This window comes from Schistocerca gregaria, chromosome 4, assembly GCF_023897955.1.
Source record: "Schistocerca gregaria isolate iqSchGreg1 chromosome 4, iqSchGreg1.2, whole genome shotgun sequence".
NCBI lineage: Eukaryota > Metazoa > Arthropoda > Insecta > Orthoptera > Acrididae > Schistocerca > Schistocerca gregaria.
In genome coordinates this window covers 561,718,053-561,738,641 of record NC_064923.1, presented here as the reverse complement: position 1 = coordinate 561,738,641, position 20,589 = coordinate 561,718,053, and the positions used below count along the sequence as shown (strand labels likewise).

At 37.8% G+C, this 20,589-nt stretch overlaps 2 protein-coding genes across 10 annotated transcripts in view; one reads left to right on the top strand and one right to left on the bottom strand.

Moving 5' to 3' along the window:
* LOC126267949 (transcriptional protein SWT1) overlaps positions 1-9,627 on the bottom strand; it is a 275,635-nt gene extending 266,008 nt beyond the window's left edge. For 2 of the 8 annotated variants that reach the window (XR_007549053.1, XM_049973277.1), the window contains exon 1: positions 9,077-9,319. Coding sequence is in view for 6 of the 8 variants with exons in the window: in XM_049973277.1 (XP_049829234.1) it covers positions 9,077-9,244 (168 nt within the window). In the remaining 2 variants the exon portion in view is untranslated. Of the gene's footprint in view, positions 1-9,066; positions 9,393-9,570 lie in introns of those variants that run through there. The other 6 variants (XM_049973281.1, XM_049973275.1, XM_049973278.1 and 3 more) reach the window with 6 other exon arrangements.
* A 56-nt stretch (positions 9,628-9,683) lies between these two features.
* The window catches only part of LOC126267954 (uncharacterized), a 94,195-nt gene continuing 83,289 nt past the window's right edge, over positions 9,684-20,589 (top strand). Inside the window, exon 1 of one of the 2 annotated variants that reach the window (XM_049973288.1) lies at positions 9,684-10,005. In XM_049973288.1, the coding sequence (XP_049829245.1) occupies positions 9,819-10,005 (187 nt within the window). In that variant the 5' untranslated portion in view covers positions 9,684-9,818. The remainder of the gene's footprint in view (positions 10,006-20,589) is intronic. The other variant, XM_049973289.1, reaches the window with a different exon arrangement.

Below are 20,589 nucleotides of genomic sequence, written 5' to 3'. Positions count from 1 at the left end.
AACAGCGTAGTGAAAGCATTATTGTGGCCAAGATAGACACGAAGCCCACACCTACTACAGTAATGCAAGTTTATATGCCAACTAGCTCTGCAGATGACGAAGAAATTGAAGAACTGTATGATGAGATAAAAGAAATTATTCAGGTAGTGAAGGGAGGCGAAAATTTAATTTAATAGTAATGGGTGACTGGCATTTGAGAGTAGGAAAAGGGAGAGAAGGAAACATAGTAGGTGAATATGGATTGGGGCTAAGAAATTTTGCGCAGAGCATAGCTTAATCATAGCTAACATTTGGTTCAATAATCATGAAAGAGGGTTGTATACATGGAAGAACCCTGGAGATTCTAGAAGATATCAGATAGATTATATAATGGTAAGACAGAGATTTAGGAACCAGGTTTTAAATTGTAAGACATTTCCAGGGGCACATGTCGACTCCGACCACAATCTATTGGTTATGAACTGTAGATTAAAACTGAAGAAACTACAAAAAGGTGGGACTTTAAGGGGACAGGACCTGAATAAACTGAAAGAACCAGAGGTTGTACAAGGTTTCAAAAAAAAAAAAAAAAAAAAAAAAAAAAAAAAAAAAAAAAAAAAAAAAAAGGAATACAAACGTCTCAAAAGTGAGATCGAAAGGGAGTGCAAAACGGCGAAGCAGGTATGGCTAGAGGACAAATGTAAGGATGTAGAGGCTTATCTCACTACGGGTAAGATAGATACTGCCTACAGGAAAATTAAAGAGACCTTTGGAGAAAGGAGAACCACTTACATGAATATCAAGAGCTTTGATGGAAACCCAGTTCTAGGCAAAGAAGGAAAAGCAGAAGGGTGGAAGGAGTACATAGAGGGTCTATACAAGGGCAATGTACTTGAAGACAATATTATGGAAATGGAAAAGGGTGGAGATGAAGATGAAATGGGAGATATGATACTGCATGAAAAGTTTGACAGGGCACTGAAAGACCTGAGTCGAAACAAGGACCCCGCGTAGACAACATTCCATTAGAACTACTGACAGCCTTGGGAGAGCCAGTCCTGACAAAACTCTACAATCTGGTGAACAAGATGTATGAGACTCGTGAAATACCTTCAGCCTTCAGGAAAAATATAATAATTCCAATCCCAAACAAAGCAGGTGTTGACAGATGTGAAAATTACCGAACTGTCAGTTTAATAAGTCAGAGCTGCAAAATACTAACGCGAATTCTTTACAGACGAATGGAAAAACTAGTAGAATCCGACTGCGGGGAAGATCAGTTTGGATTCCATAGAAACGCTGGAACACGTGAGGCAATACTGACCCGACAACTTATCTTAGAAAAAAGATAAAGGAAAGGCAAACCTAAGTTTCTAGCATTTGTAGACTTGGAGAAAGCTTTTGACAATGTTGGCTGGAATACTCTCTTTCGAATTCTGAAGGTGGCAGGGGTAAAATACAGGGAGCAAAAGCCTATTTACAATTTGTACAGAAACCAGATGGCAGTTATAAGAGTCGAGGGACATGAAAGGGAAGCAGTGGTTGAGAAGGGAGTGAGATAGGGTTGTAGCCTATCCCCAATGTTATTCAATCTGTATATTGAGCATGCAGTAAAGGAAACAAAAGGAAAGTTCGGAGTAGATATTAAAATCCATGAAGAAGAAATAAAAGCTTTGAGATTTGCCGATGACATTGTAATTCCGTCAGAGGCAGCAAAGGACCTGGAAGAGCAGTTGTTGTCTTCAGTCCTGAGACTGGTTTGATGCAGCTCTCCATGCTACTCTATCCTGTGCAAGCTTAATCTCCCAGTACCTACTGCAGCCTACATCCTTCTGAATCTGCTTAGTGTATTCATCTCTTGGTCTCCCTCTTTTTTACCCTCCACACTGCCCTACAATACTAAACTGGTGATCCCTTGATGCCTCAGAATATGCCCTACCAACCTATCCCTTCTTCTAGTTAAGTTGTGCCACAAATTTCTCTTCTCTCCAATTCTATTCGATACCTCTTCATTAGTTATGTGATCTACCCATCTAATTGTCAGCATTCTTCTGTAGCACCACATTTCGAAAGCTTCTATTCCCTTCTTGTCCAAATTATTTATCGTCCATGTTTCACTTCCATACATGGCTACACTCCATACAAATACTTTCAGAAAGGACTTCCTGACACTGAAATCTATACTCGATGTTAACAAATTTCTCTTCTTCAGAAATGCAGTCCTTGCCATTGACAGCCTACATTTTGTATCTACATCTACATCCATACTTCGCAAGCCACCTGACGGTGTGTGGCGGAGGGTATCCTGAGTACCTCTATCGGTTCTCCCTTCTATTCCAGTCTCTTATTATTCGTGGAAAGAAGGATTGTCGGTATGCTTCTGTGTGGGCTCTAATCTCTCTGATTTTATCCTCATGGTCTCTTCGCGAGATATACGTAGGAGGGAGCAATACGCTGCTTGACTCTTCGGTGAACGTATGCTCTCGAAACTTAAACAAAAGCCCATACCGAGCTACTGAGCGTCTCTCCTGCAGAGTCTTCCTTTGGAGTTTATCTATCATCTCCGTAACGATTTCGCAATTACTAGATGATCCTGTAACGAAGCGCGCTGCTCTCCGTTGGATCTTCTCTATCTCTTCTATCAACTCTATCTGGTACGAATCCCACACTGCTGAGCAGTATTCAAGCAGTGGGCAAACAAGCGTACTGTAACCTACTTCCTTTGTTTTCGGATTGCATTTCCTTAGGATTCTTCCAATCTCTGTCTGGCATCTGCTTTACCGACGATCAACTTTATATGATCATTCCATTTTAAATCACTCCTGACGCGTACTCCCGGATAATTTATGGAATTAACTGCTTCCAGTTGCTGACCTGCTATTTTGTAGCTAAATGATAAGGGATCTATCTTTCAATGTATTCGCAGCACATTACACTTGTCTATATTGAGATTCAATTTCCATTCCCTGCACCATGCGTCAGTTTGTTGCAGATCCTCCTGCATTTCAGTACAATTTTGCATTGTTACAAGATCTCGATACACCACTGCATCATCTGCAGAAAGCCTCAGTGAACTTCCGATGTCATCCACCAGGTCATTTATGTATATTGTGAATAGCAACGGTCCTATTACACTGCCCTGCGACACACCTGAAACCACTCTTATTTCGGAAGACTTCTCTCCATTGAGAATGACATGCTGCATTCTGTTATTTAGGAACTCTTCAATCCAATCACACAATGGTCTGATAGTCCATATGCTCTTACTTTGTTCATTAAACGACTGTGGGGAACTGTATCGAACATCGGGTACGATCAGAGGAATCGTGCTGACGGGAATGTGAAACAAGTACGTTAGGGACTTGTACGAGTCTCCTACAAAGTAAAGATTTCAAAATTCAAACTTTTTTTGGTTGTATGTTTCACATAAATAAATGAAATGCCTCTGTTATTTGTAGCTCACCGGTAGCTATAAATCATAGAGTGACTAGCAAACGTTCCTTTGCTGAAACAGCGGGTACCGAAGTTTGTGTCTCGTTTTGATAAGATGGGCGTTATTAACATCAACAAATACGCCAGATCATTTGAGGACATTCTGCAAAAGTTTTCAAAACTATCCATGCTCTCGATACTAAGTTCTTGCAGAAGGTTATTACAGGCACAATTTTGCGATCTTCTCAGTATCTACTCTCTAACTCAAATACTTATCTTTTTTCTTCTTCACGTTTTGCATTACAATTACAAGAGCTGCAGCACGTCTCACCCGCCTACTTGTCATTTCACACTTCGGCTGACACTCCTAGTGGTACTGAAAGCACATGTAAACAGTATCAGCAAGTTATAATGTTACTTAAAAAGCGTCTTGATTGCAATTTTTTTTTCATATGACCGGTTTCGGTTCATTGAGAATAATCTTCAGATCAGTTATTTTTCTCCCCAAATAGCAAAACTCCGTTACTACTTTAAGTGTCTCATTCCCTAAGCATCACCCGACTTAATTCGACTACATTCCATTATCCTCGTTTAGCTTTTGTTGATATTCATTTTATATCCTCCTTTCAAGACACTGTCCATTCCATTCAACTGCTCTTCCAAGTCCTTTGCTAACGCTCCTGAAACTGGGACCCCATTGGTAATCCATCTTTCTTTAAATAAAATTCATTAATGAATTGGAAGTAATTTTGTTCTGTTATGAGCTTTATTAATGTGCGTATTTCCTTAATGTGTTCATCAGGGAGTTGCCTACAAGTTTTCAGGTTCTTATTTATGAGATTGTTTGTGGTACTGGTATGTTGGAACACATGCTTTTTATATCAAGTGAGAGGAGTGTTCCTGTGCCTGGGATTTTTATATATTCTATTTGTTATATTAGCTGTGTAGTGGTTTTAATGGTTCTGTCCTGTTGCAATTTGAAATTTTTAAACAGTAATTTTAAAATGTATCCTGCCAGCTTGTAGGGGAGGGGGGGGGGGGGGGAAGGGGGGGGACACCTTTCTGAAATCTAGTATTGGCCTCACAGGAAGATTCCGTTTGTGGATTTCTGGTTGGCTTCGGACAGGTGCAGTGGGGTTGATCTGTGTCAACTTTTTTTTCTCTGTGTTATCCAGTAAGATGTCAATATTTTTCAGAGTGTTTTTTACTTTTGTCTGGAATCTGTTTGTTGGGTCTGATTTTATTTTTGTAATATTATTTGGTGAGATGAATTCTTGTGTTTTTTTGTCTATCAGTACTACTGCGTTACCCTTGTCTGCTTTTGAAGTGATAACATTTTCATTTTGAAGTTTTCCGAGTGTTGCAGATTCTGTGTTTTTGTTGTGTAGTGTTTTTATACTGGTTATTATATTCTGGATTTCTTTTTTACTAGTTCTCTAATTAGTCCAATGTTGACACTGCTGTTTTCATTCCCACCTTCCCTTGTCAAAACACTTTTTACTTCTATAATTAGATTTTCTAAGTAATCCTCATCTATTTCTTAAATTACATTGTATTTTAAGCCTTTTCCAACAGCTGTCTATCTGTACTGTTTAAGTATGTGTCAGTAAGGTTCACTAATCTTGGGTAGAACTTGTGCATGTGTTTTTCTTGGCTGTGGATAAAGGTACTATGTTGTGACTGGGGTTTTTTGAGTTGGTTGATATTTCTTCTGTGAATTGTTTCCATTCTTTGTACTGCAGTTTCTGTGTGCTAAAAAATAATTTTAAAAAAAGGCCACAATGTGAACTATTTAATACTCTATAACTAACAAAACTCTATCTTTATAAATCCTACTGCTGATGCCTTAGAACAAGGTAAGGCAAAACATGTGGGAGAAATAAATTAAGTAGCAGCAGGAAAAGGACGTTTGATTTACAAAACAAGTATTTATATGCTTGCTGCGGAGGATGGCCACACAAACAAACTTGTGATGTTAATGTAGTTTATTATCAATGTTTGGGTTGTGTTGTAAGCTGAAGTTAATAAGAAGAGATTGATTGGTGGGTATCGTCGAGTTTGTTCTAAGCTATTTCAGTGAGGGTAGGTTTTTAATTACACCAAGATGAGTGACTTTTGGTTTATTCGTATCATGGACATCATTTCAGTGATTCATATAAAGTTAAGTTTCAGATACCAATTTTGGAGTGATGTGCGATTTTGTGTGAGCTATATAGGTCAAGTGAAATTTCCAAAACCAGTTTATTCTATTTACATTTATTGAGGTTTTGAGCATTTTTCTGGATTCTGATTGCTGGATTTTTGTTTTGGTTATGTCTTTAATATTAGGAATGACATATGTGCACACATCAATACTTGGCACTGTCACCCACATCTGCCAAAGGCCCATTGGTATGCTGAGAAGTGGGCTCCTAAATGCAGCTCACCTGGAGTAGGTAATGAGAGAGAGGTTTTGAGGATCATTGTCATATTTAAAATTAACTATGGCTGCCAATGACACACATTTACAGACTCCACCTCAAACCATTGCCATATTGCAACTGTGGAGAGCTCCAGGACATTAATAAACACCATCTTCAGCTGCATTCAATGCAGAAGGGAATCCAACTGGCTGATTACATAACTTGTCCCGTTGCACCAAGTGCTTAGTTCTCGGGTATTAATCCGCTAGTTTATGAAGAATTTATTTAGACATTTATAAATTACTTTATAAATTTTACATTTATAAATTACTAGTGGAAATTGTTTTAAAAGTTGAAATAAAACTGCTAAGTTTTATTATGTGCCACGTGTGTGTGTGTGTAAAAAATCTGATTTGTAATGTAAGGGGCCAATGTGTTTCTGTCTGTATTATTTTGTTTTAACTGTCTGTGACATGCGTTTTCTGGACTATTCAACTTGGAATTTTTAAGACACTGTATGTTTGGACTGGCTGTTCAACTGAAGGCCAATAAATAAATATTTAAAAAAAGGTCACACAATTGTGTCAAGGGCTCTCTTATGTTGAATATTGAAGCTGCAATTACTATTGCACAGTAATCTAACAGCAAACAGGGCAGTATGCCAACAAGGTGTCACATTTGTAGCAATGAGGCACAATAAATATGCAGGTGAGATCTCATCCACAGCACTCATGGCATAATTGATATCGAGGAATCATCTCAAGAAGGCATGGACGGGGGAGGGGGGGGGGGGGGGGGGGGGAAGTAATGGTATAAAACTAATCAATATAAGCAGGAGCAACTACTAAGAATGGAACTGAATGCATAATATTCAGTCTCCCCCACCATCCTACCAAAGTGTACAGAGCACTTGCTATCTGGGATCCTTCACAACTTTTTCTGCGAAGAAGCCAAGCTGGCACTTGACAAGCTCTGCTCAGAAAAATGATAAGCACTCTATAACAGACCACATACCTGCAATCTTTTCAATAGATTGGAAGAAGGGAAATGAGTCTGTAATAGAAGGTGGTTTATTTATCTCCAGTTTCATAGGCAGATGTTACAACAGCTTTTTAAATCTGTGAGAAAATTTGCTCTGAGCCACTGATTGATTACAAAAGTCAATGAAGGATAATCCTATCAATCTGGTAAAAGATACGATTGCAGCAAGCAGAATTACCAAATTTTAGTGACCTACCCAATTTTTTAATCTCCTTTAGCTTTGTATACCTGAAACCAGTACACAGTGGCAATACAAGGCATGCCTGCAGAAGTAAGACAAATGCATCATAATTTGTTTATTTCTAAGTCAGCACAATGTTTACTGCCATTGAGGACGTAATCACAGAATTCAGTGCCCATTAACTCCATTATCCTGATAAAACTAATTTCTCAACATTCAATACCATATTTACGATTACTTTTATTTGCTTCTCAATTATCACTCTTAAAAATAGTTTCTGATTTATTCTGAGTGTGTTTTACTTTTTTGAGGATTAGGGCACATGTTTTGCTTATGATCTATGCCTATATAATAACATGGTGTAGGCCTGCTGAAGGATTTTGGTTGTTGTGGAGTTTTAACTCTTTGACTGCAGCTTGCTCTCTGAATTAGATATAACTGTAGCTCTCATTTCCCAGTACAAGGTATTTGCTTCCCAACAATTATCAATCCCTTCTCCTTACTTTTGTTCTATTTAACCTGTGTTTATTTTAATGGAAAAAAAAAACCATAAAGACGTAGAAATGCTTTTGGGAAGACAAACTTTCTGTCTATATTTGTCTTATTCATAAATCTTTTCGGTTATCTATGATTTCCATCTTTATATTCTGGTGGAGTCATTTTTTTTATGATTTTGTTACACATTCCTTTTTTTCTCTCATGTAAACCTAACTGGTAAGTAAATTTTATTGTTAACATTTAACCAGCATGGTCAGATGAAATGTGTTGACCTCCCACTGAAGAAAAATAGTCAATGGCTGTTGTAATATATGCATTTTTTACTTCTAGGCACATGAGCTACTCTAGAGATGTTCTTGATCAGTACTACCTGGTAAAAAATCAAACTTATAGTCACTGTCTGCATAACTTCTTGAAACTGTCTCTTGCTGTGGTATAAAGATAAGCTATCATATATCCGTTACTTACAGAACAATACCTTGTAAATACATGATTCTACTGTTGGCGTAAATTTGTTTAAGGAGCTGTTCAACACCATATCCACTAAACTGATGGGCTTGAGACACATTATCTCCATTTTTTCCTTTTTCCCATACATAGTTACTTCCCCATTTTCCTTCCTAGTTCTACAGGATCACAATACTAGCTATATGCATCAAGACATATATTTTTAATTTCAGCAATTTCCATGAGATGTTCTGATAACATAACTTCTGACATTAAATTTGCTCTATTATATCTATGGGAATTAAAAGTTATTTTTTACTGCTAAGGTGTCGGTCATCAAAAATGTAATACTGTAATACTTTTATGTTGTATTTCTATTATTGTTATCATTAAGCGACTGGAATACGGAAGTGTCCGATTCCACCCGTCTGCTTTGACCCGTGACATCATCAATATGGCGGAAATGGCTATTCCAAGCGTTTCCAATATGGAGCCTTTGACGTAACTACATACACACGGCAACAAACACGAGAATACGTATAAATAAGACAATAACATCTCCCTAAGAAATAACTTCGGACGGGGAAAAACTGTTGAACTACTGAATCAAAGGTTAGTTAATTACGGCCATGTCTTTAGACTGCTTAGGGATGGCTGTCAAGGCTGAAACAGTTGGCCTGTACTGAATACATACAAATGTGCACAGCCTGTCATGATATGAGTGGTATTCTGGAAAATTGCGAATTTTGCAGAATAATCACTTAAAATTCAAAAATAAACTATGAGAATAAAAAAAGGAGTTTGGAATCAGAATTTAAAATTTTATCTCTTTCAGGATTTTGTATAGAGACTACTTGAAAGAATTTTTATAATTTTGCCAAAGGATGAATAAATAGCGGTATTGTTATTACTGATCAAATGGAAATGTTGCCCCGATTGGCGGGTATCAGTTCTACCCCACATCCTAGTAACAAAAGATATAGTTAATAAAGACAAATCGCTAAAATAAAATAATAATAATAAAAGTAATTTGCTTTATTAAGAACGAATGAGTAGTGGCAGCTGTCAAATGAATAAACATATCACCGATACACACGTCTTCATCTGGATCAGGAGGTTCCCAAGTCGTAACTCCAGTCCTTAAGTTGAAATAAAAATATTTGTCTGGGTATTTTGCTGAAACATACACTTCCCAGTCATTGTTAAGTCTTTTTACAAATTTTCTCTTCACAACACTCATTGTGTTTTGCAATACAGCACACATATATATTCATAACAAACCACCACCTTGCACACAACGTAAACACAGCTGCTGCCAATCGTACATCTAAAATTGCAAAGAGAAAATACGTCGGGAAACTAATAGGTGCCCTAATGAAAAAATTTCTCTTTGTGTCAGAAATATCGATTGTTTCGGAGGCAAAAACCAAAATTTCGAAATGATTAACGAGATAAGAATCACAAATTACGGATTCGTACAATGGCTGTACGTAAGGGCTTTTAACAAGTTAATTATTTTGTCATTATAACTCGAGGCAAAAAGACATTTTTATGTTTATTAAAGACATAAAGTACTGAATTCATACGTACATAAATTATTTCACCAGAACATTAATATTGCTGCTGAACCAATCACGGATAAATACAACTTTTTGGGAGAAACTCAGTTGGCAATTCAAGGGTATTGCCAACTGTGGTATACAAATAGATTTTTTCCGGAGGATGTAATTGTTGACATGACAGAGTAGAGTTCGTGTTCAGTAAATATGAGACATGTTATGCGAATTTAATATTGCTTTGGGAAAGAGCTCTCGAAATCACATATAAAATGTCTTACTATGGATTATTCAGGCGAGAGTTCTGATGCAGAAACCTTAAGATCTGAATGTATAGCCTCTCAACAAGCAGGAACTGTAGAAAAGCAAACGGAAGATACTAGTGACAAGTCTGTCAAACGTAGGAAGAGGAGTCAGCGATATCGACAGGCTTACCGCGTCGAGTGGGAATCACAACCAGATTTCAAAGGTAACACAACTTGTACAGCTGTTAAAACTTGATTTTGTGTTTACCGCTTTTACTATAACCATTCTGTTATCCTTCTTGACGTAACGTAAAATGCCTAACGCTTCATATTCAGGTGTCCATTCGTGTTCTCAATACTCTCGATAATTAAAAGTTCCTTTCAAAATTGCATAATCCGTATTCGAGTTAACTGAGTACTAATGCATTTCTATAAAGCAGCGATTATATTGTATACCATTGTTGGTATCGGAATGAAATACATTACGTGAATGTGCTATATATAGTCCGTGAAAACTGATGATGCGTCATTGTCGCCGTATACGGTGGCGTGCGAAATCTGTAAAGCGTCGTGTTGTTTACGAATACTGTTTTTCATTTGTTTCGTCATTCTTTAGACACTCATGTCGTTTAGTCCCAGTTAAACCTTTTCGTATTAAATACATATAAAATTATCTTTTAACTTGCGTACGTAACACGCAACCGAAGCATTTCTTTGACGTATTTTTCGTGAACTACACACTATGGGCATAATGTAATACAGCTCCTCTCACGTCTAAATGCCAATGTCTTGAAGAAGGTAACACTGATCAACGTCAGCTATTTGTTAACCACTGCTAAGTAAAAGCCCTTTCTAGACATTTCCAAGTATTATAGTCTTCAGTAACCTGTTGCTCTTGCTCTGAGTCATCTACCGTCCTTACATTAGGTCGTGGCCATTGTCTCTTCGTATTGTTTCTAGCAACAAACGCCCTTGGCCTATATGTGTAGGAAGGAACGTGTCCACACCATCTCCATTTCATTTTCATTGCAGTCGTAATTACATTTTCCAGTCCAGTCTTTTTCTTATCTTGATTCATTTGTTATTTAACTGTCACCCTAAATTACTCTGAGTAACACTCGGTTCCTGAATGGGTTCTACATAACTGAAAACTGGAAATGCATACGTAAAAACTTAGTTTCAAGAACTCCTATTCTGGCCTAACCACTCCAGGCTACTTTCACTCTGCTGTTTATTTCATTCCCTTCCCAACCATTAGATATATTTAGTTTTAACATAATCGATTTTCAAGACTACATTGTTGTTGTTGTTGTTGTTGTCTTCAGTCCTGAGACTGGTTTGATGCAGCTCTCCATGCTACTCTATCCTGTGCAAGCTGCTTCATCTCCCAGTACCTACTGCAACCTACATCCTTCTGAATCTGCTTAGTGTACTCATCTCTCGGTCTCCCTCTACGATTTTTACCCTCCACGCTGCCCTCCAATGCTAAATTTGTGATCCCTTGATGCCTCAAAACATGTCCTACCAACCGATCTTTTCTTCTAGTCAAGTTGTGCCACAAACTTCTCTTCTCCCCAATCCTATTCAATACCTCCTCATTAGTTACGTGATCTATCCACCTTATCTTCAGTATTCTTCTGTAGCAAAGACTACATTATAATATCATTAATAACATCTTCCATTTGTTGTTGAAGTTTACTTGCAGTACCAGTGAACAATACAATGAAATAGTGATTTGCTCTTCATCTCTATGTAGAGAGGACTCCTAATAAAAGTTTGGTGATATGCAGTCTCTTCACCTATTACCTCTTTCAACTGTGTATTTTTAGTTTTTGTGGAGGATTGACAGAAGCTGTAGAACTAATGCATTTCTTCTTTAATATGCTAAAAAAAAAAGCAATCAGATTTTTTTCCTCTTAATTCTAAAGCAGTCCATATGAATATGTCGGTAAAAACCATGGTTCTATTGGACACTGTAAAGTTATGAAACTTCCCTGGCAGACTAAAACTGTGTGCCGGACCGAGACTTGAACTCGGGACTTTTGCCTTTTGCGGGCAAGTGCTCTACCAAATGAGCTACCAAAGCACGACTCACCCTCCGTTCTCACAGCTTTATTTCTACCAGTAGCTACCTCCCTCCTAGCTTCCAAATTTTTCAGAAGCTCTCCTGCGACCTGCCAGGAAAGTTTCATATCAGGGCAGACTCTGCTGCAGAATGAAAATCTCATTCTGGAGACTGTAAAGTTAATTTGGCAGACAGATAAACAAGCTTTGGAACTTTTGTGTTGGCATTAGATTATTGTTCTCTCTCAAAACGTATAAATAACCATAAAAATCATTGTTTCTACGTTTGCTACTAAAGTAAAATGGTTCACTTACTTAGAACTGGAAGAGCAAAGTTATAACTGATTCACATCTCAGCTAAACTTGAAGTATAGCAAATCTTTCATAAAGATTTCACTTAGTTGCAGTTACAGGCTGCTTTGAATCAAATCTCTCCAACTTCACCAGTTAATTTTCTTTTGACTTGTGAAGTATTTGTAGACTGTACGTAGTGTTCATAAGGGACCTGCATGTATTTCTATCAAGTTTCAGCTCCATCTGTAACTTTGTGTAGGTGTTACAGCCTTTTTCACAAAGGCCACTTTCTTTGGAACCAGAAACAAATGTGTAGAAAAATACTCATGTTTGGCATGCATTGTTAGTGACCTAACCGAGCAAGGCCTACATAACTTGTCACCCAGATCTGTTTTGTGCAGAACACATAAATAACAGATATGAGGATCAGAAATCAATGACAACAACACAAACCCACTTCAAACTTGGTGAAATTTTTTTCTGACCCATTTTACCCATATTTTAAGAAGAAATAGGTAGTGAATAGAAGACAACAGAAAAACTTTCGTTGTCGGTGCATTGTGTACCTGCCTGTTGGAAAATTATGTACTCCCCTAATAGGTTTATTCAGAGTATTATTAACCTCTACAGTCTTCAGATACATTTAACACCAGGTCTTAAAATTAACACTAATGACATTTAAATTATTTGCACCACTAAAAAGTGTTCATTAAGTCTATCAGAAACATTTATTTTCTTTTCCCTATTGTTTCATTTAAAGTTTAAAAATTAATTACATTTTGAAAAAATAAAGGAATGAATAATAATAATTATTGTGCTGCTTGATGGCAGTTATGAATCACATTATGTTTTTTTGTCTCTCCACAAACTGATGGTGACTCTGGTGCATCTACCTTCACATGTCATTTTGGATGTAATTCAGAGGCTTTTAAAAATTCAACTTTAGGTTCATTACTGTTTCAACAATCAATAAAATTTCTTTCAAATTTCGCACTAGCATGTACTTTTCCTTTAAATTTTCTTGTTCTACTTGACTGGGAGAACAGTCTTTTTTTGCATACAAATTCAGTTAAATTTTATAACCTTTTGTCTTATTTTTTCTGGAAGCCACTTTTCACTTGTGTCAATAGCCTTTTTACTTCCATCTGTTGCTTGCTGCTATTGCCATTTGTTCTGAAACACAAAATTCTTTCACTGTCATTTTAAATAATCCTATCTGGGGAATTCAGATCAAAATTTGAATTGCTTTATCGATGTGGATCTTTGTTTAGCTGGTTGTAATCCAAACACTTAATACATTGTTTGCTTGCATAGAGTTTCCCCAATTCCCTAGCATCAAGTCCACAAGCTACTGCAATTTTCTTGGTAATTACATCTTTGAACTTATGCATATTTTGCTGTGTATAGCCTTTTTGTCAGTTGCACCTGTTTGTTGAAATTTCACTGATGATATTACAACAGCTGATGAGCTTCTACTCATATCTTCATAAATATTTGTCTCGGCATTTTCATATGGGTGATAAGGAATTAACATCTTTTGAATTTTTGAATTTTCTTCCTGGAAAAGTCTTTCTAAATCATTAGATTTTTGACATTTTTGTATTGTATGATACTAAAAGGTATCAGATAGATTATATAATGGTAAGACAGAGATTTAGGAACCAGGTTTTAAATTGTAAGACATTTCCAGCGGCAGATGTGGACTTCGACCACAATCTATTGGTTATGACCTGTAGATTAAAACTGAAGAAACCGCTAAAAGGTGGGAATTTACGGAGATGGGACATGGATATACTGAAAGAACCAGAAGTTGTAGAGAGTTTCAGGGAGAGCGTAAGGGAACAATTGACAGGAATTGGGGAAAGAAATGCAGTAGAAGAAGAATAGGTAGCTTTGAGGGATGAAGTAGTAAAGGCAGCAGAGGATCAAGTAGGTAAAAAGACGAGGGCTAGTAGAAATCCTTGGGTGACAGAAGAAATATTGAATTTAATTGACGAAAGGAGAAAATATAAAAATGCAGTAAATGAAGCAGGCAAAAAGGAATACAAACGTCTCAAAAATGAGATCAATAGAAAGTGCAAAATGGCTAAACAGGGATGGCTAGAGGACAAATGTAAGGATGTAGAGGCTTAGCTCACTAGGGGTAAGATAGATACTGCCGACAGGAAAATAAAAGAGACCTTTGGAGAAAAGAGAATGACTTGTATGAATATCAAGAGCTCAGATGGGAACCCAGTTCTAAGCAAAGAAGGGAAAGCAGAAAGCTGGAAAAAGTATATAGAAGGTCTATACAAGGGCGATGTACTTGAGGGCAATGTTATGGAAATGGAAGAGGATGTAGATGAAGATGAAATGGGAGATATGATACTGCGTGAAAAGTTTGATAGAGCACTGAAAGACCAAAGTCGAAAGAAGGCCCCGGGAGTAGACAACATTCCATCAGAACTACTGACAACCTTGGGATAGCCAGTCCTGACAAAACTCTACCATCTGGTGAGCAAGATGTATGAAACAGGCGAAATACCCTCAGACTTCAAGAAGAATATAATAATTCCAATCCCAAAGAAAGCAGGTGTTGACAGATGTGAAAATTACCGAACAATCAGTTTAATAAGCCACAGCTGCAAAATACTAACACGAATTCTTTACAGACGATTGGAAAAACTGGTAGAAGCCGACTTCTGGGAAGATCAGTTTGGATTCCGTAGAAATACTGGAACACGTGAGGCAATACTGACCTTACGACTTATCTTAGAAGAAAGATTAAGGAAAGGCAAACCTAAGTTTCTAAAGGTGGTAGGGGTAAAATACAGGGAGCGAAAGGCTATTTACAATTTGTACAGAAACCAGATGGCAGTTATAAGAGTCGAGGGACATGAAAGGGAAGCAGTGGTTGGGAAGGGGGTAAGACAGGGTAGTAGCCTCTCCCCAATGTTATTCAATCTGTATATTGAGCAAGCAGTAAAGGAAACAAAAGAAAAGTTTGGAGTAGGTATTAAAATCCATGGAGAAGAAATCAAAACTTTGAGGTTCGCCTGTGACATTGTAATTCTGTCAGAGACAGCAAAGGACTAGGAAGAGCAGTTGAATGGAATGGACAGTGCCTTGAAAGCAGGATATAAGATGAGCATCAACAAAAGCAAAACGGGATAATGGAATGTAGTCGAATTAAGTCGGGTGATGCTGAGGGAATTAGATTAGAAAGTGAGACACTTAAAGTTGTAAAGGACTTTTGCTATTTGGGGAGCAAAATAACTGATGACGGTTGAAGTAGAGAGGATATAAAATGTAGACTGGCAATGGGAACGAAGGTGTTTCTGAAGAAGAGAAATTTGTTAACATTGAGTATAGATTTGTGTGTCAGGAAGTCATTTCTGAAAGTATTTGTATGGAAGTGAAACATGGACGATAAATAGTTTGGACAAGAAGAGAATAGAAGCTTTTGAAATGTCGTGCTACAGAAGAATGCTGAAGATTAGATGGGTAGATCACATAACTAATGAGGAAGTATTGAATAGGATTGGGGAGAAGAGAAGTATGTGGCACAACTTGATCAGAAGAAGGCATCATTTGGTAGGACATGTTCTGAGGCATCAAGGGATTACCAATTTAGTATTGGAGGGTAAAAATCGTAGAGGGAGACCAAGAGATTAATACCCTAAGCAGATTCAGAAAGATGTAGGTTGCAGTAGGTACTGGAATATGAAGAAGCTTGCACAGGATAGAGTAGCATGGAGAGTTGCATCAAACCAGTCTCAGGACTGAAGACCACAACAACAACAACAACTTGATTCTTCTTCTTCTTTTTTTTCCCAACAGGGCTGTAACATGATCTAGGTAATAGTTCACACTAGTACAAGAGTGGTGTGTCACCATGAAAGCATGTCTGAACATCTCCATGGAAACATAAATTGCTTAGTCCATTAAGCAGTTGTTGTTCTTCGAAACTAAATGTAAGGCCTTTACACAACTAATGGCATAATTTATGTTTAATGTTTTCAAAGCTGCAATGATTTAATTGAACTTCTCCCCTGCTGACTTGTTAAGATGTTGCAGTTTGGTGTGCCATTTGTGTTCTTGGCAACAATCTTCAACAGTACAGACACTTTGACCTATGTAAATCATGCCATATTAGCAAGAGATCTGATAGACCCTGATTTTCCATAATCCAAGGTCATCCTTGCCACTACCAAATAGTGCATGTGTTTTAGTTGTCGAGCAGAAGACAGTCTTCATTTGATGTTTAAAAAGAATCTGTCCATCTTCCCTGATAAATGTACCACAAAATGGAATAAATACAACATCTGCATTTTCCTGAGATTCCTCATTTGTTTCCACATGTTTTACAGTCGGTGCAAGATGCAGAGCTTTCTGAATTTGCCACTGTGTTAGTCATTTTCCTGGAGCACTGTCCACAGATACTCATTTTATTAGTTGTAGCTCTCATCGCCGAGAAGTTTGAGCCGTATGTACCAATGTTTTGAGCATGCTGTTCTTCTGTGCTGAGTGGGTGGTAGTTGTCCGCTTGTAAGTATACGTTGGTGTGTGCCTTCTTATGGTACACCTGTACTCCAACATGCCATCTGCTCTTCTTTTTACCAGGACATCCAGAACGGGATCACTCCATCCACTTTAACTATCACAGTAAAATTGATTTTCTAGTTTATGGAATTGAGATGTGTGAGGAAATCTTTCAACATGTCTCTTGCATGTGACTGTATGACTGAGGTGTCATAGACATACCACAAGGGAGAGTTAAGTTCCTGTTGGACTGATTCCAGATCTCCCTCCTCGAAGTGTTCCCTATACTTGTTGGCAATTGGCAACAACTGGTGAGCATGCACTTCACATGGCTACTCTTTCCATCCACTCATAGTAACAACTGCCAAAAAGAAAATGTTAATGTCAAGACATGCGTTAAAAGATTGGTGATCTCTCTGCCAAATTCCTGGTCAATAAGTTCCAAAGAGTCTTGTAAATGCATTCTGGTGAAAAGAGAGACTATATTAAAGCTCATAAGGATATTGGAATTGCTAATTCTAAAGTTGTTAAATGCTCAGCAAAATCCGTGGAGTTGCAAATATGATGTGGACATGTTCCAACATAAGGGCTAAGTGTATCTCCTTGAGGTATTTAGCACATTGGGGCACCAGTGTTGCTTTGTCCCATTGTTAGCACCACTGTTTACCCTGGCATAGTTACTCTAATTTGATCTGCAGGTGAGAGAGCTTCAGTTTGTTGCCCTCTTGGAGTCGTCATGCTCTTGCTTGGTTCATGTGTATGGAGGTCCCTTTTAATGATTTTTAATTGTTTACAGATGAATTGGAAAAACTAATAGAAGCCAACCTCGGGGAATATCAGTTTGGATTTTCGATAAATGTAGCAACACATGAGGCAACACTGACTGACTGGCTTCTCTTAAAATATAGGTTAAGGAAAGGCAAACCTACATTTATAGTGTTTGTAGACTTAGAGAAAGCTGTCGACAGAGTTGACTGCAATACTTTCTTCAAAATTCTGATGGTAGCAGAGGCAAAAGACAGGGAACAAAGGCTGTTTACAACTTGTACAGGTAGTAAACCACAGTTTTCATAGTCAAGGGCCATGAAAGGGAAGCAGTGGTTGAGAAGGGATTGATGCAGGGTTGTAGCCTCAATCTGTATATTGAGCAAGCAGAAAAGGAAACCAGAGAAAAATTTGTAGTAGGAATTAATGTGCAGGGAGAAGAAATAAAAATTTTGAGGTTTTCTGATGACATTGTAATTCTGTCAGGCAGCAAAGGACTTGGAGGAGCAGTTGAATGGAATGGTCAATGTCTTGAAAAGAGGATGTAAGATTAACATCAACATGAACAAAACAAGAGTAATGGAATGTAAACAAACTAAATCAGGGGGTGCGGAGGGAATTAGGTTAGGGAATGAGACACTTAAAGTAGTAATGAGTCTTGCTATTTGGGCAGCAAAAAACTGATGATAGCTGAAGTAGAGAGGATATAAAATGCTAACTTTTAATGGGAAGAAAAGCATTTCCGAATAAGAGAAATTTATTAGCACTAAATATAGATTTAAGTGTTAGAGAGTCTTTTCTCAAAGTATTTGTATGGAGTGTAGCCTTGAATTGGAAATGAAATATGATACACAGTTTAGGCAAGAAGAGAACAGAAGTTTTTGAAATGTTGAAAATTATATGGGTAGATCATGTAACTAATGAGGGGGTACCGAATAAAGTTGGGGAGAAAAGAGATTTGCAGAGCAACAACAGAAGAGATTTGACAACATTATTGAAATTCTTCCTGAGGTGTGGATAATACAATTTGGACACAAGGAGAGTGAAAATCAATGTGTTTGAAAGATGAGTCTCATAAAGTGATGACCCATGACAGAGTACTGAGTGCTGTTGCTCACTGGTGAGGTGTGCAAGTTGTTATCTGTCTCCCAGACAAAGGAGTCCATCTTCAGTAAAATGATGAAAGATCCAGTTTTAGAGTTTGTGGGTTTAGTTTACCTTTCTGGAGTGCATGGATTTCCCATGTACAAAAACTGTTGTTCGGTATTCTGATCCAAAAAGTATGTGTGTTTGCAAGCTCAACAGCTGCCAACTCTTTGGCAAGTTAATCTTTGTGATGGATTTTTTGTGAGAAGCAAAGGATCCAACTGGTTTACAAATCAGCCTCCAGTAGGGATTGAATTTGAAAATGTCAATGAGGCTGGGAGATATAGTAAGTGCCATCACATATTCTGTTTCTTTTCTCTTCTGGAAGGTCATGAAACTTATTCGAAGCACCGGACGACTATCATTCTCCTTGGTATGAGGTGCTTTCCACCAAATATTTACAGATTGGATTTGATAACCAAGAAGCCCCCTTGTTATGTGGTTTGCTGGATTATCATGTGCAGAACAATGTCCTTATTGACTAGGAGACATATATGTATGAATTTATATACCAGATGAAACTCTTCCATCGATTGGTATCACTGCATATACAACCAAAGACTATTGTACCATCAATCCACAACTCTGCCTGAGTAATGCTGTACTCTGTAGCTGTGTTGAATTTTCTTAGCAGTCACGCTCCTAGAGGTTTGAGATGTTGCAATTTTAGCTTTTTGTAGTGCAGCCTGTTCGATCTTCAGTCTGTGTGAATCATTGTGTTGCCTTGTAAAACAATGTGGCTGTACGGAGCTCCTGGATGTGCTTGTTGTAAAGTATCACGAAATACAAGAATTGGAACATGATTTTTAGTAGTGAGTTATGAATGCTGGGCAACGAAATGAAAATTAGGTGACAGGTCACAAACTTTTTCAAGCTAAGTGCATGTCTTAGCCAGGTGGTAGAGGATATAGGTTCCTTGTGCAATGGTTTCTCAAAGCAGGATCATGTGATGATAGTGGATGGAGTAGGAAACAGTATTAATAGGGATCAGGGCTACAGTATTGAGTGTTACCTGGTGAAAATAGCATCTGCAACGACCCATACCAATGTTGGGCTGGTGCCTGCTTTCATGCGGCATGAGCAGCCCCAGTTGAACCGCTCTGTCAGGAGGGTAAATATGGAGGTGGATCAGTTGCATAGGGCAGCCACTTTGGCAGACATTAGATTGGTCCCTGTCAAGGCTATTGATAGGGGGTATTTCACAAGGCATGGCCTACACCTCAGTAGGAAAGGAAAGGGCAAACCGGCAGGGTTGTTAGCGAAATCCATAAGGGGGGACACTAGTACTCAGGGATGTACCACTTTTTTAGACTAATATCAGTGTCCAATGAGAAGTTTAGGCAGGCAGGTGCTAAAGAGGTCCAAAACTCACAAGATTCTCTCAACTGGAAAGTAAATAATAATGTTACCATATTTAACCAAAATATTGGTGGATTAAAGAAAAAAGTAGATTCTCAGAAAAGTAAAGTAAAAAATAATGTTACCATTTTTCACCAAAAATATTCCGGGATTGAAGAATAAAGTAGATGAACTCCTGGTTTGTTTAGGTCACATTTAAGCTGATAATATAATAGACATACTATGCCTGTCTGAGCATCACATTGTGTCTGATATGGAAAAGGTAAATATCAGTGGTTATAAACTAGCTGCACATATGAGTAGATTGAATAAGGTGAGATAAGGAGTTGCCATGTATATCAAAAGTTATCACTGTGTAAATAGCTTAGTTTTGTCTAGAGCAACATCTAAAAGCATGTGCCTGTCAACGTAAGGAGGGCTCTTTTATAATTGTTACAGTATATAGGTCCCCTTCAGGAAACTTTCATTTATTCCTGGAAAACTTGGATACCTTGTTGTGCTATCTGTCAGATAGGGGAAAGCAAATTATTATTTGTGGGGACTTCAGTGTTGATTCACTGAAAGAGTGTGATAGGAAGAATGACCTGGAAGTCTTGCTCGGTTCTTTCAATTTGACATCTGTTATTAATTTTCCTACTCGGGTAGTAAAGGACAGCAGC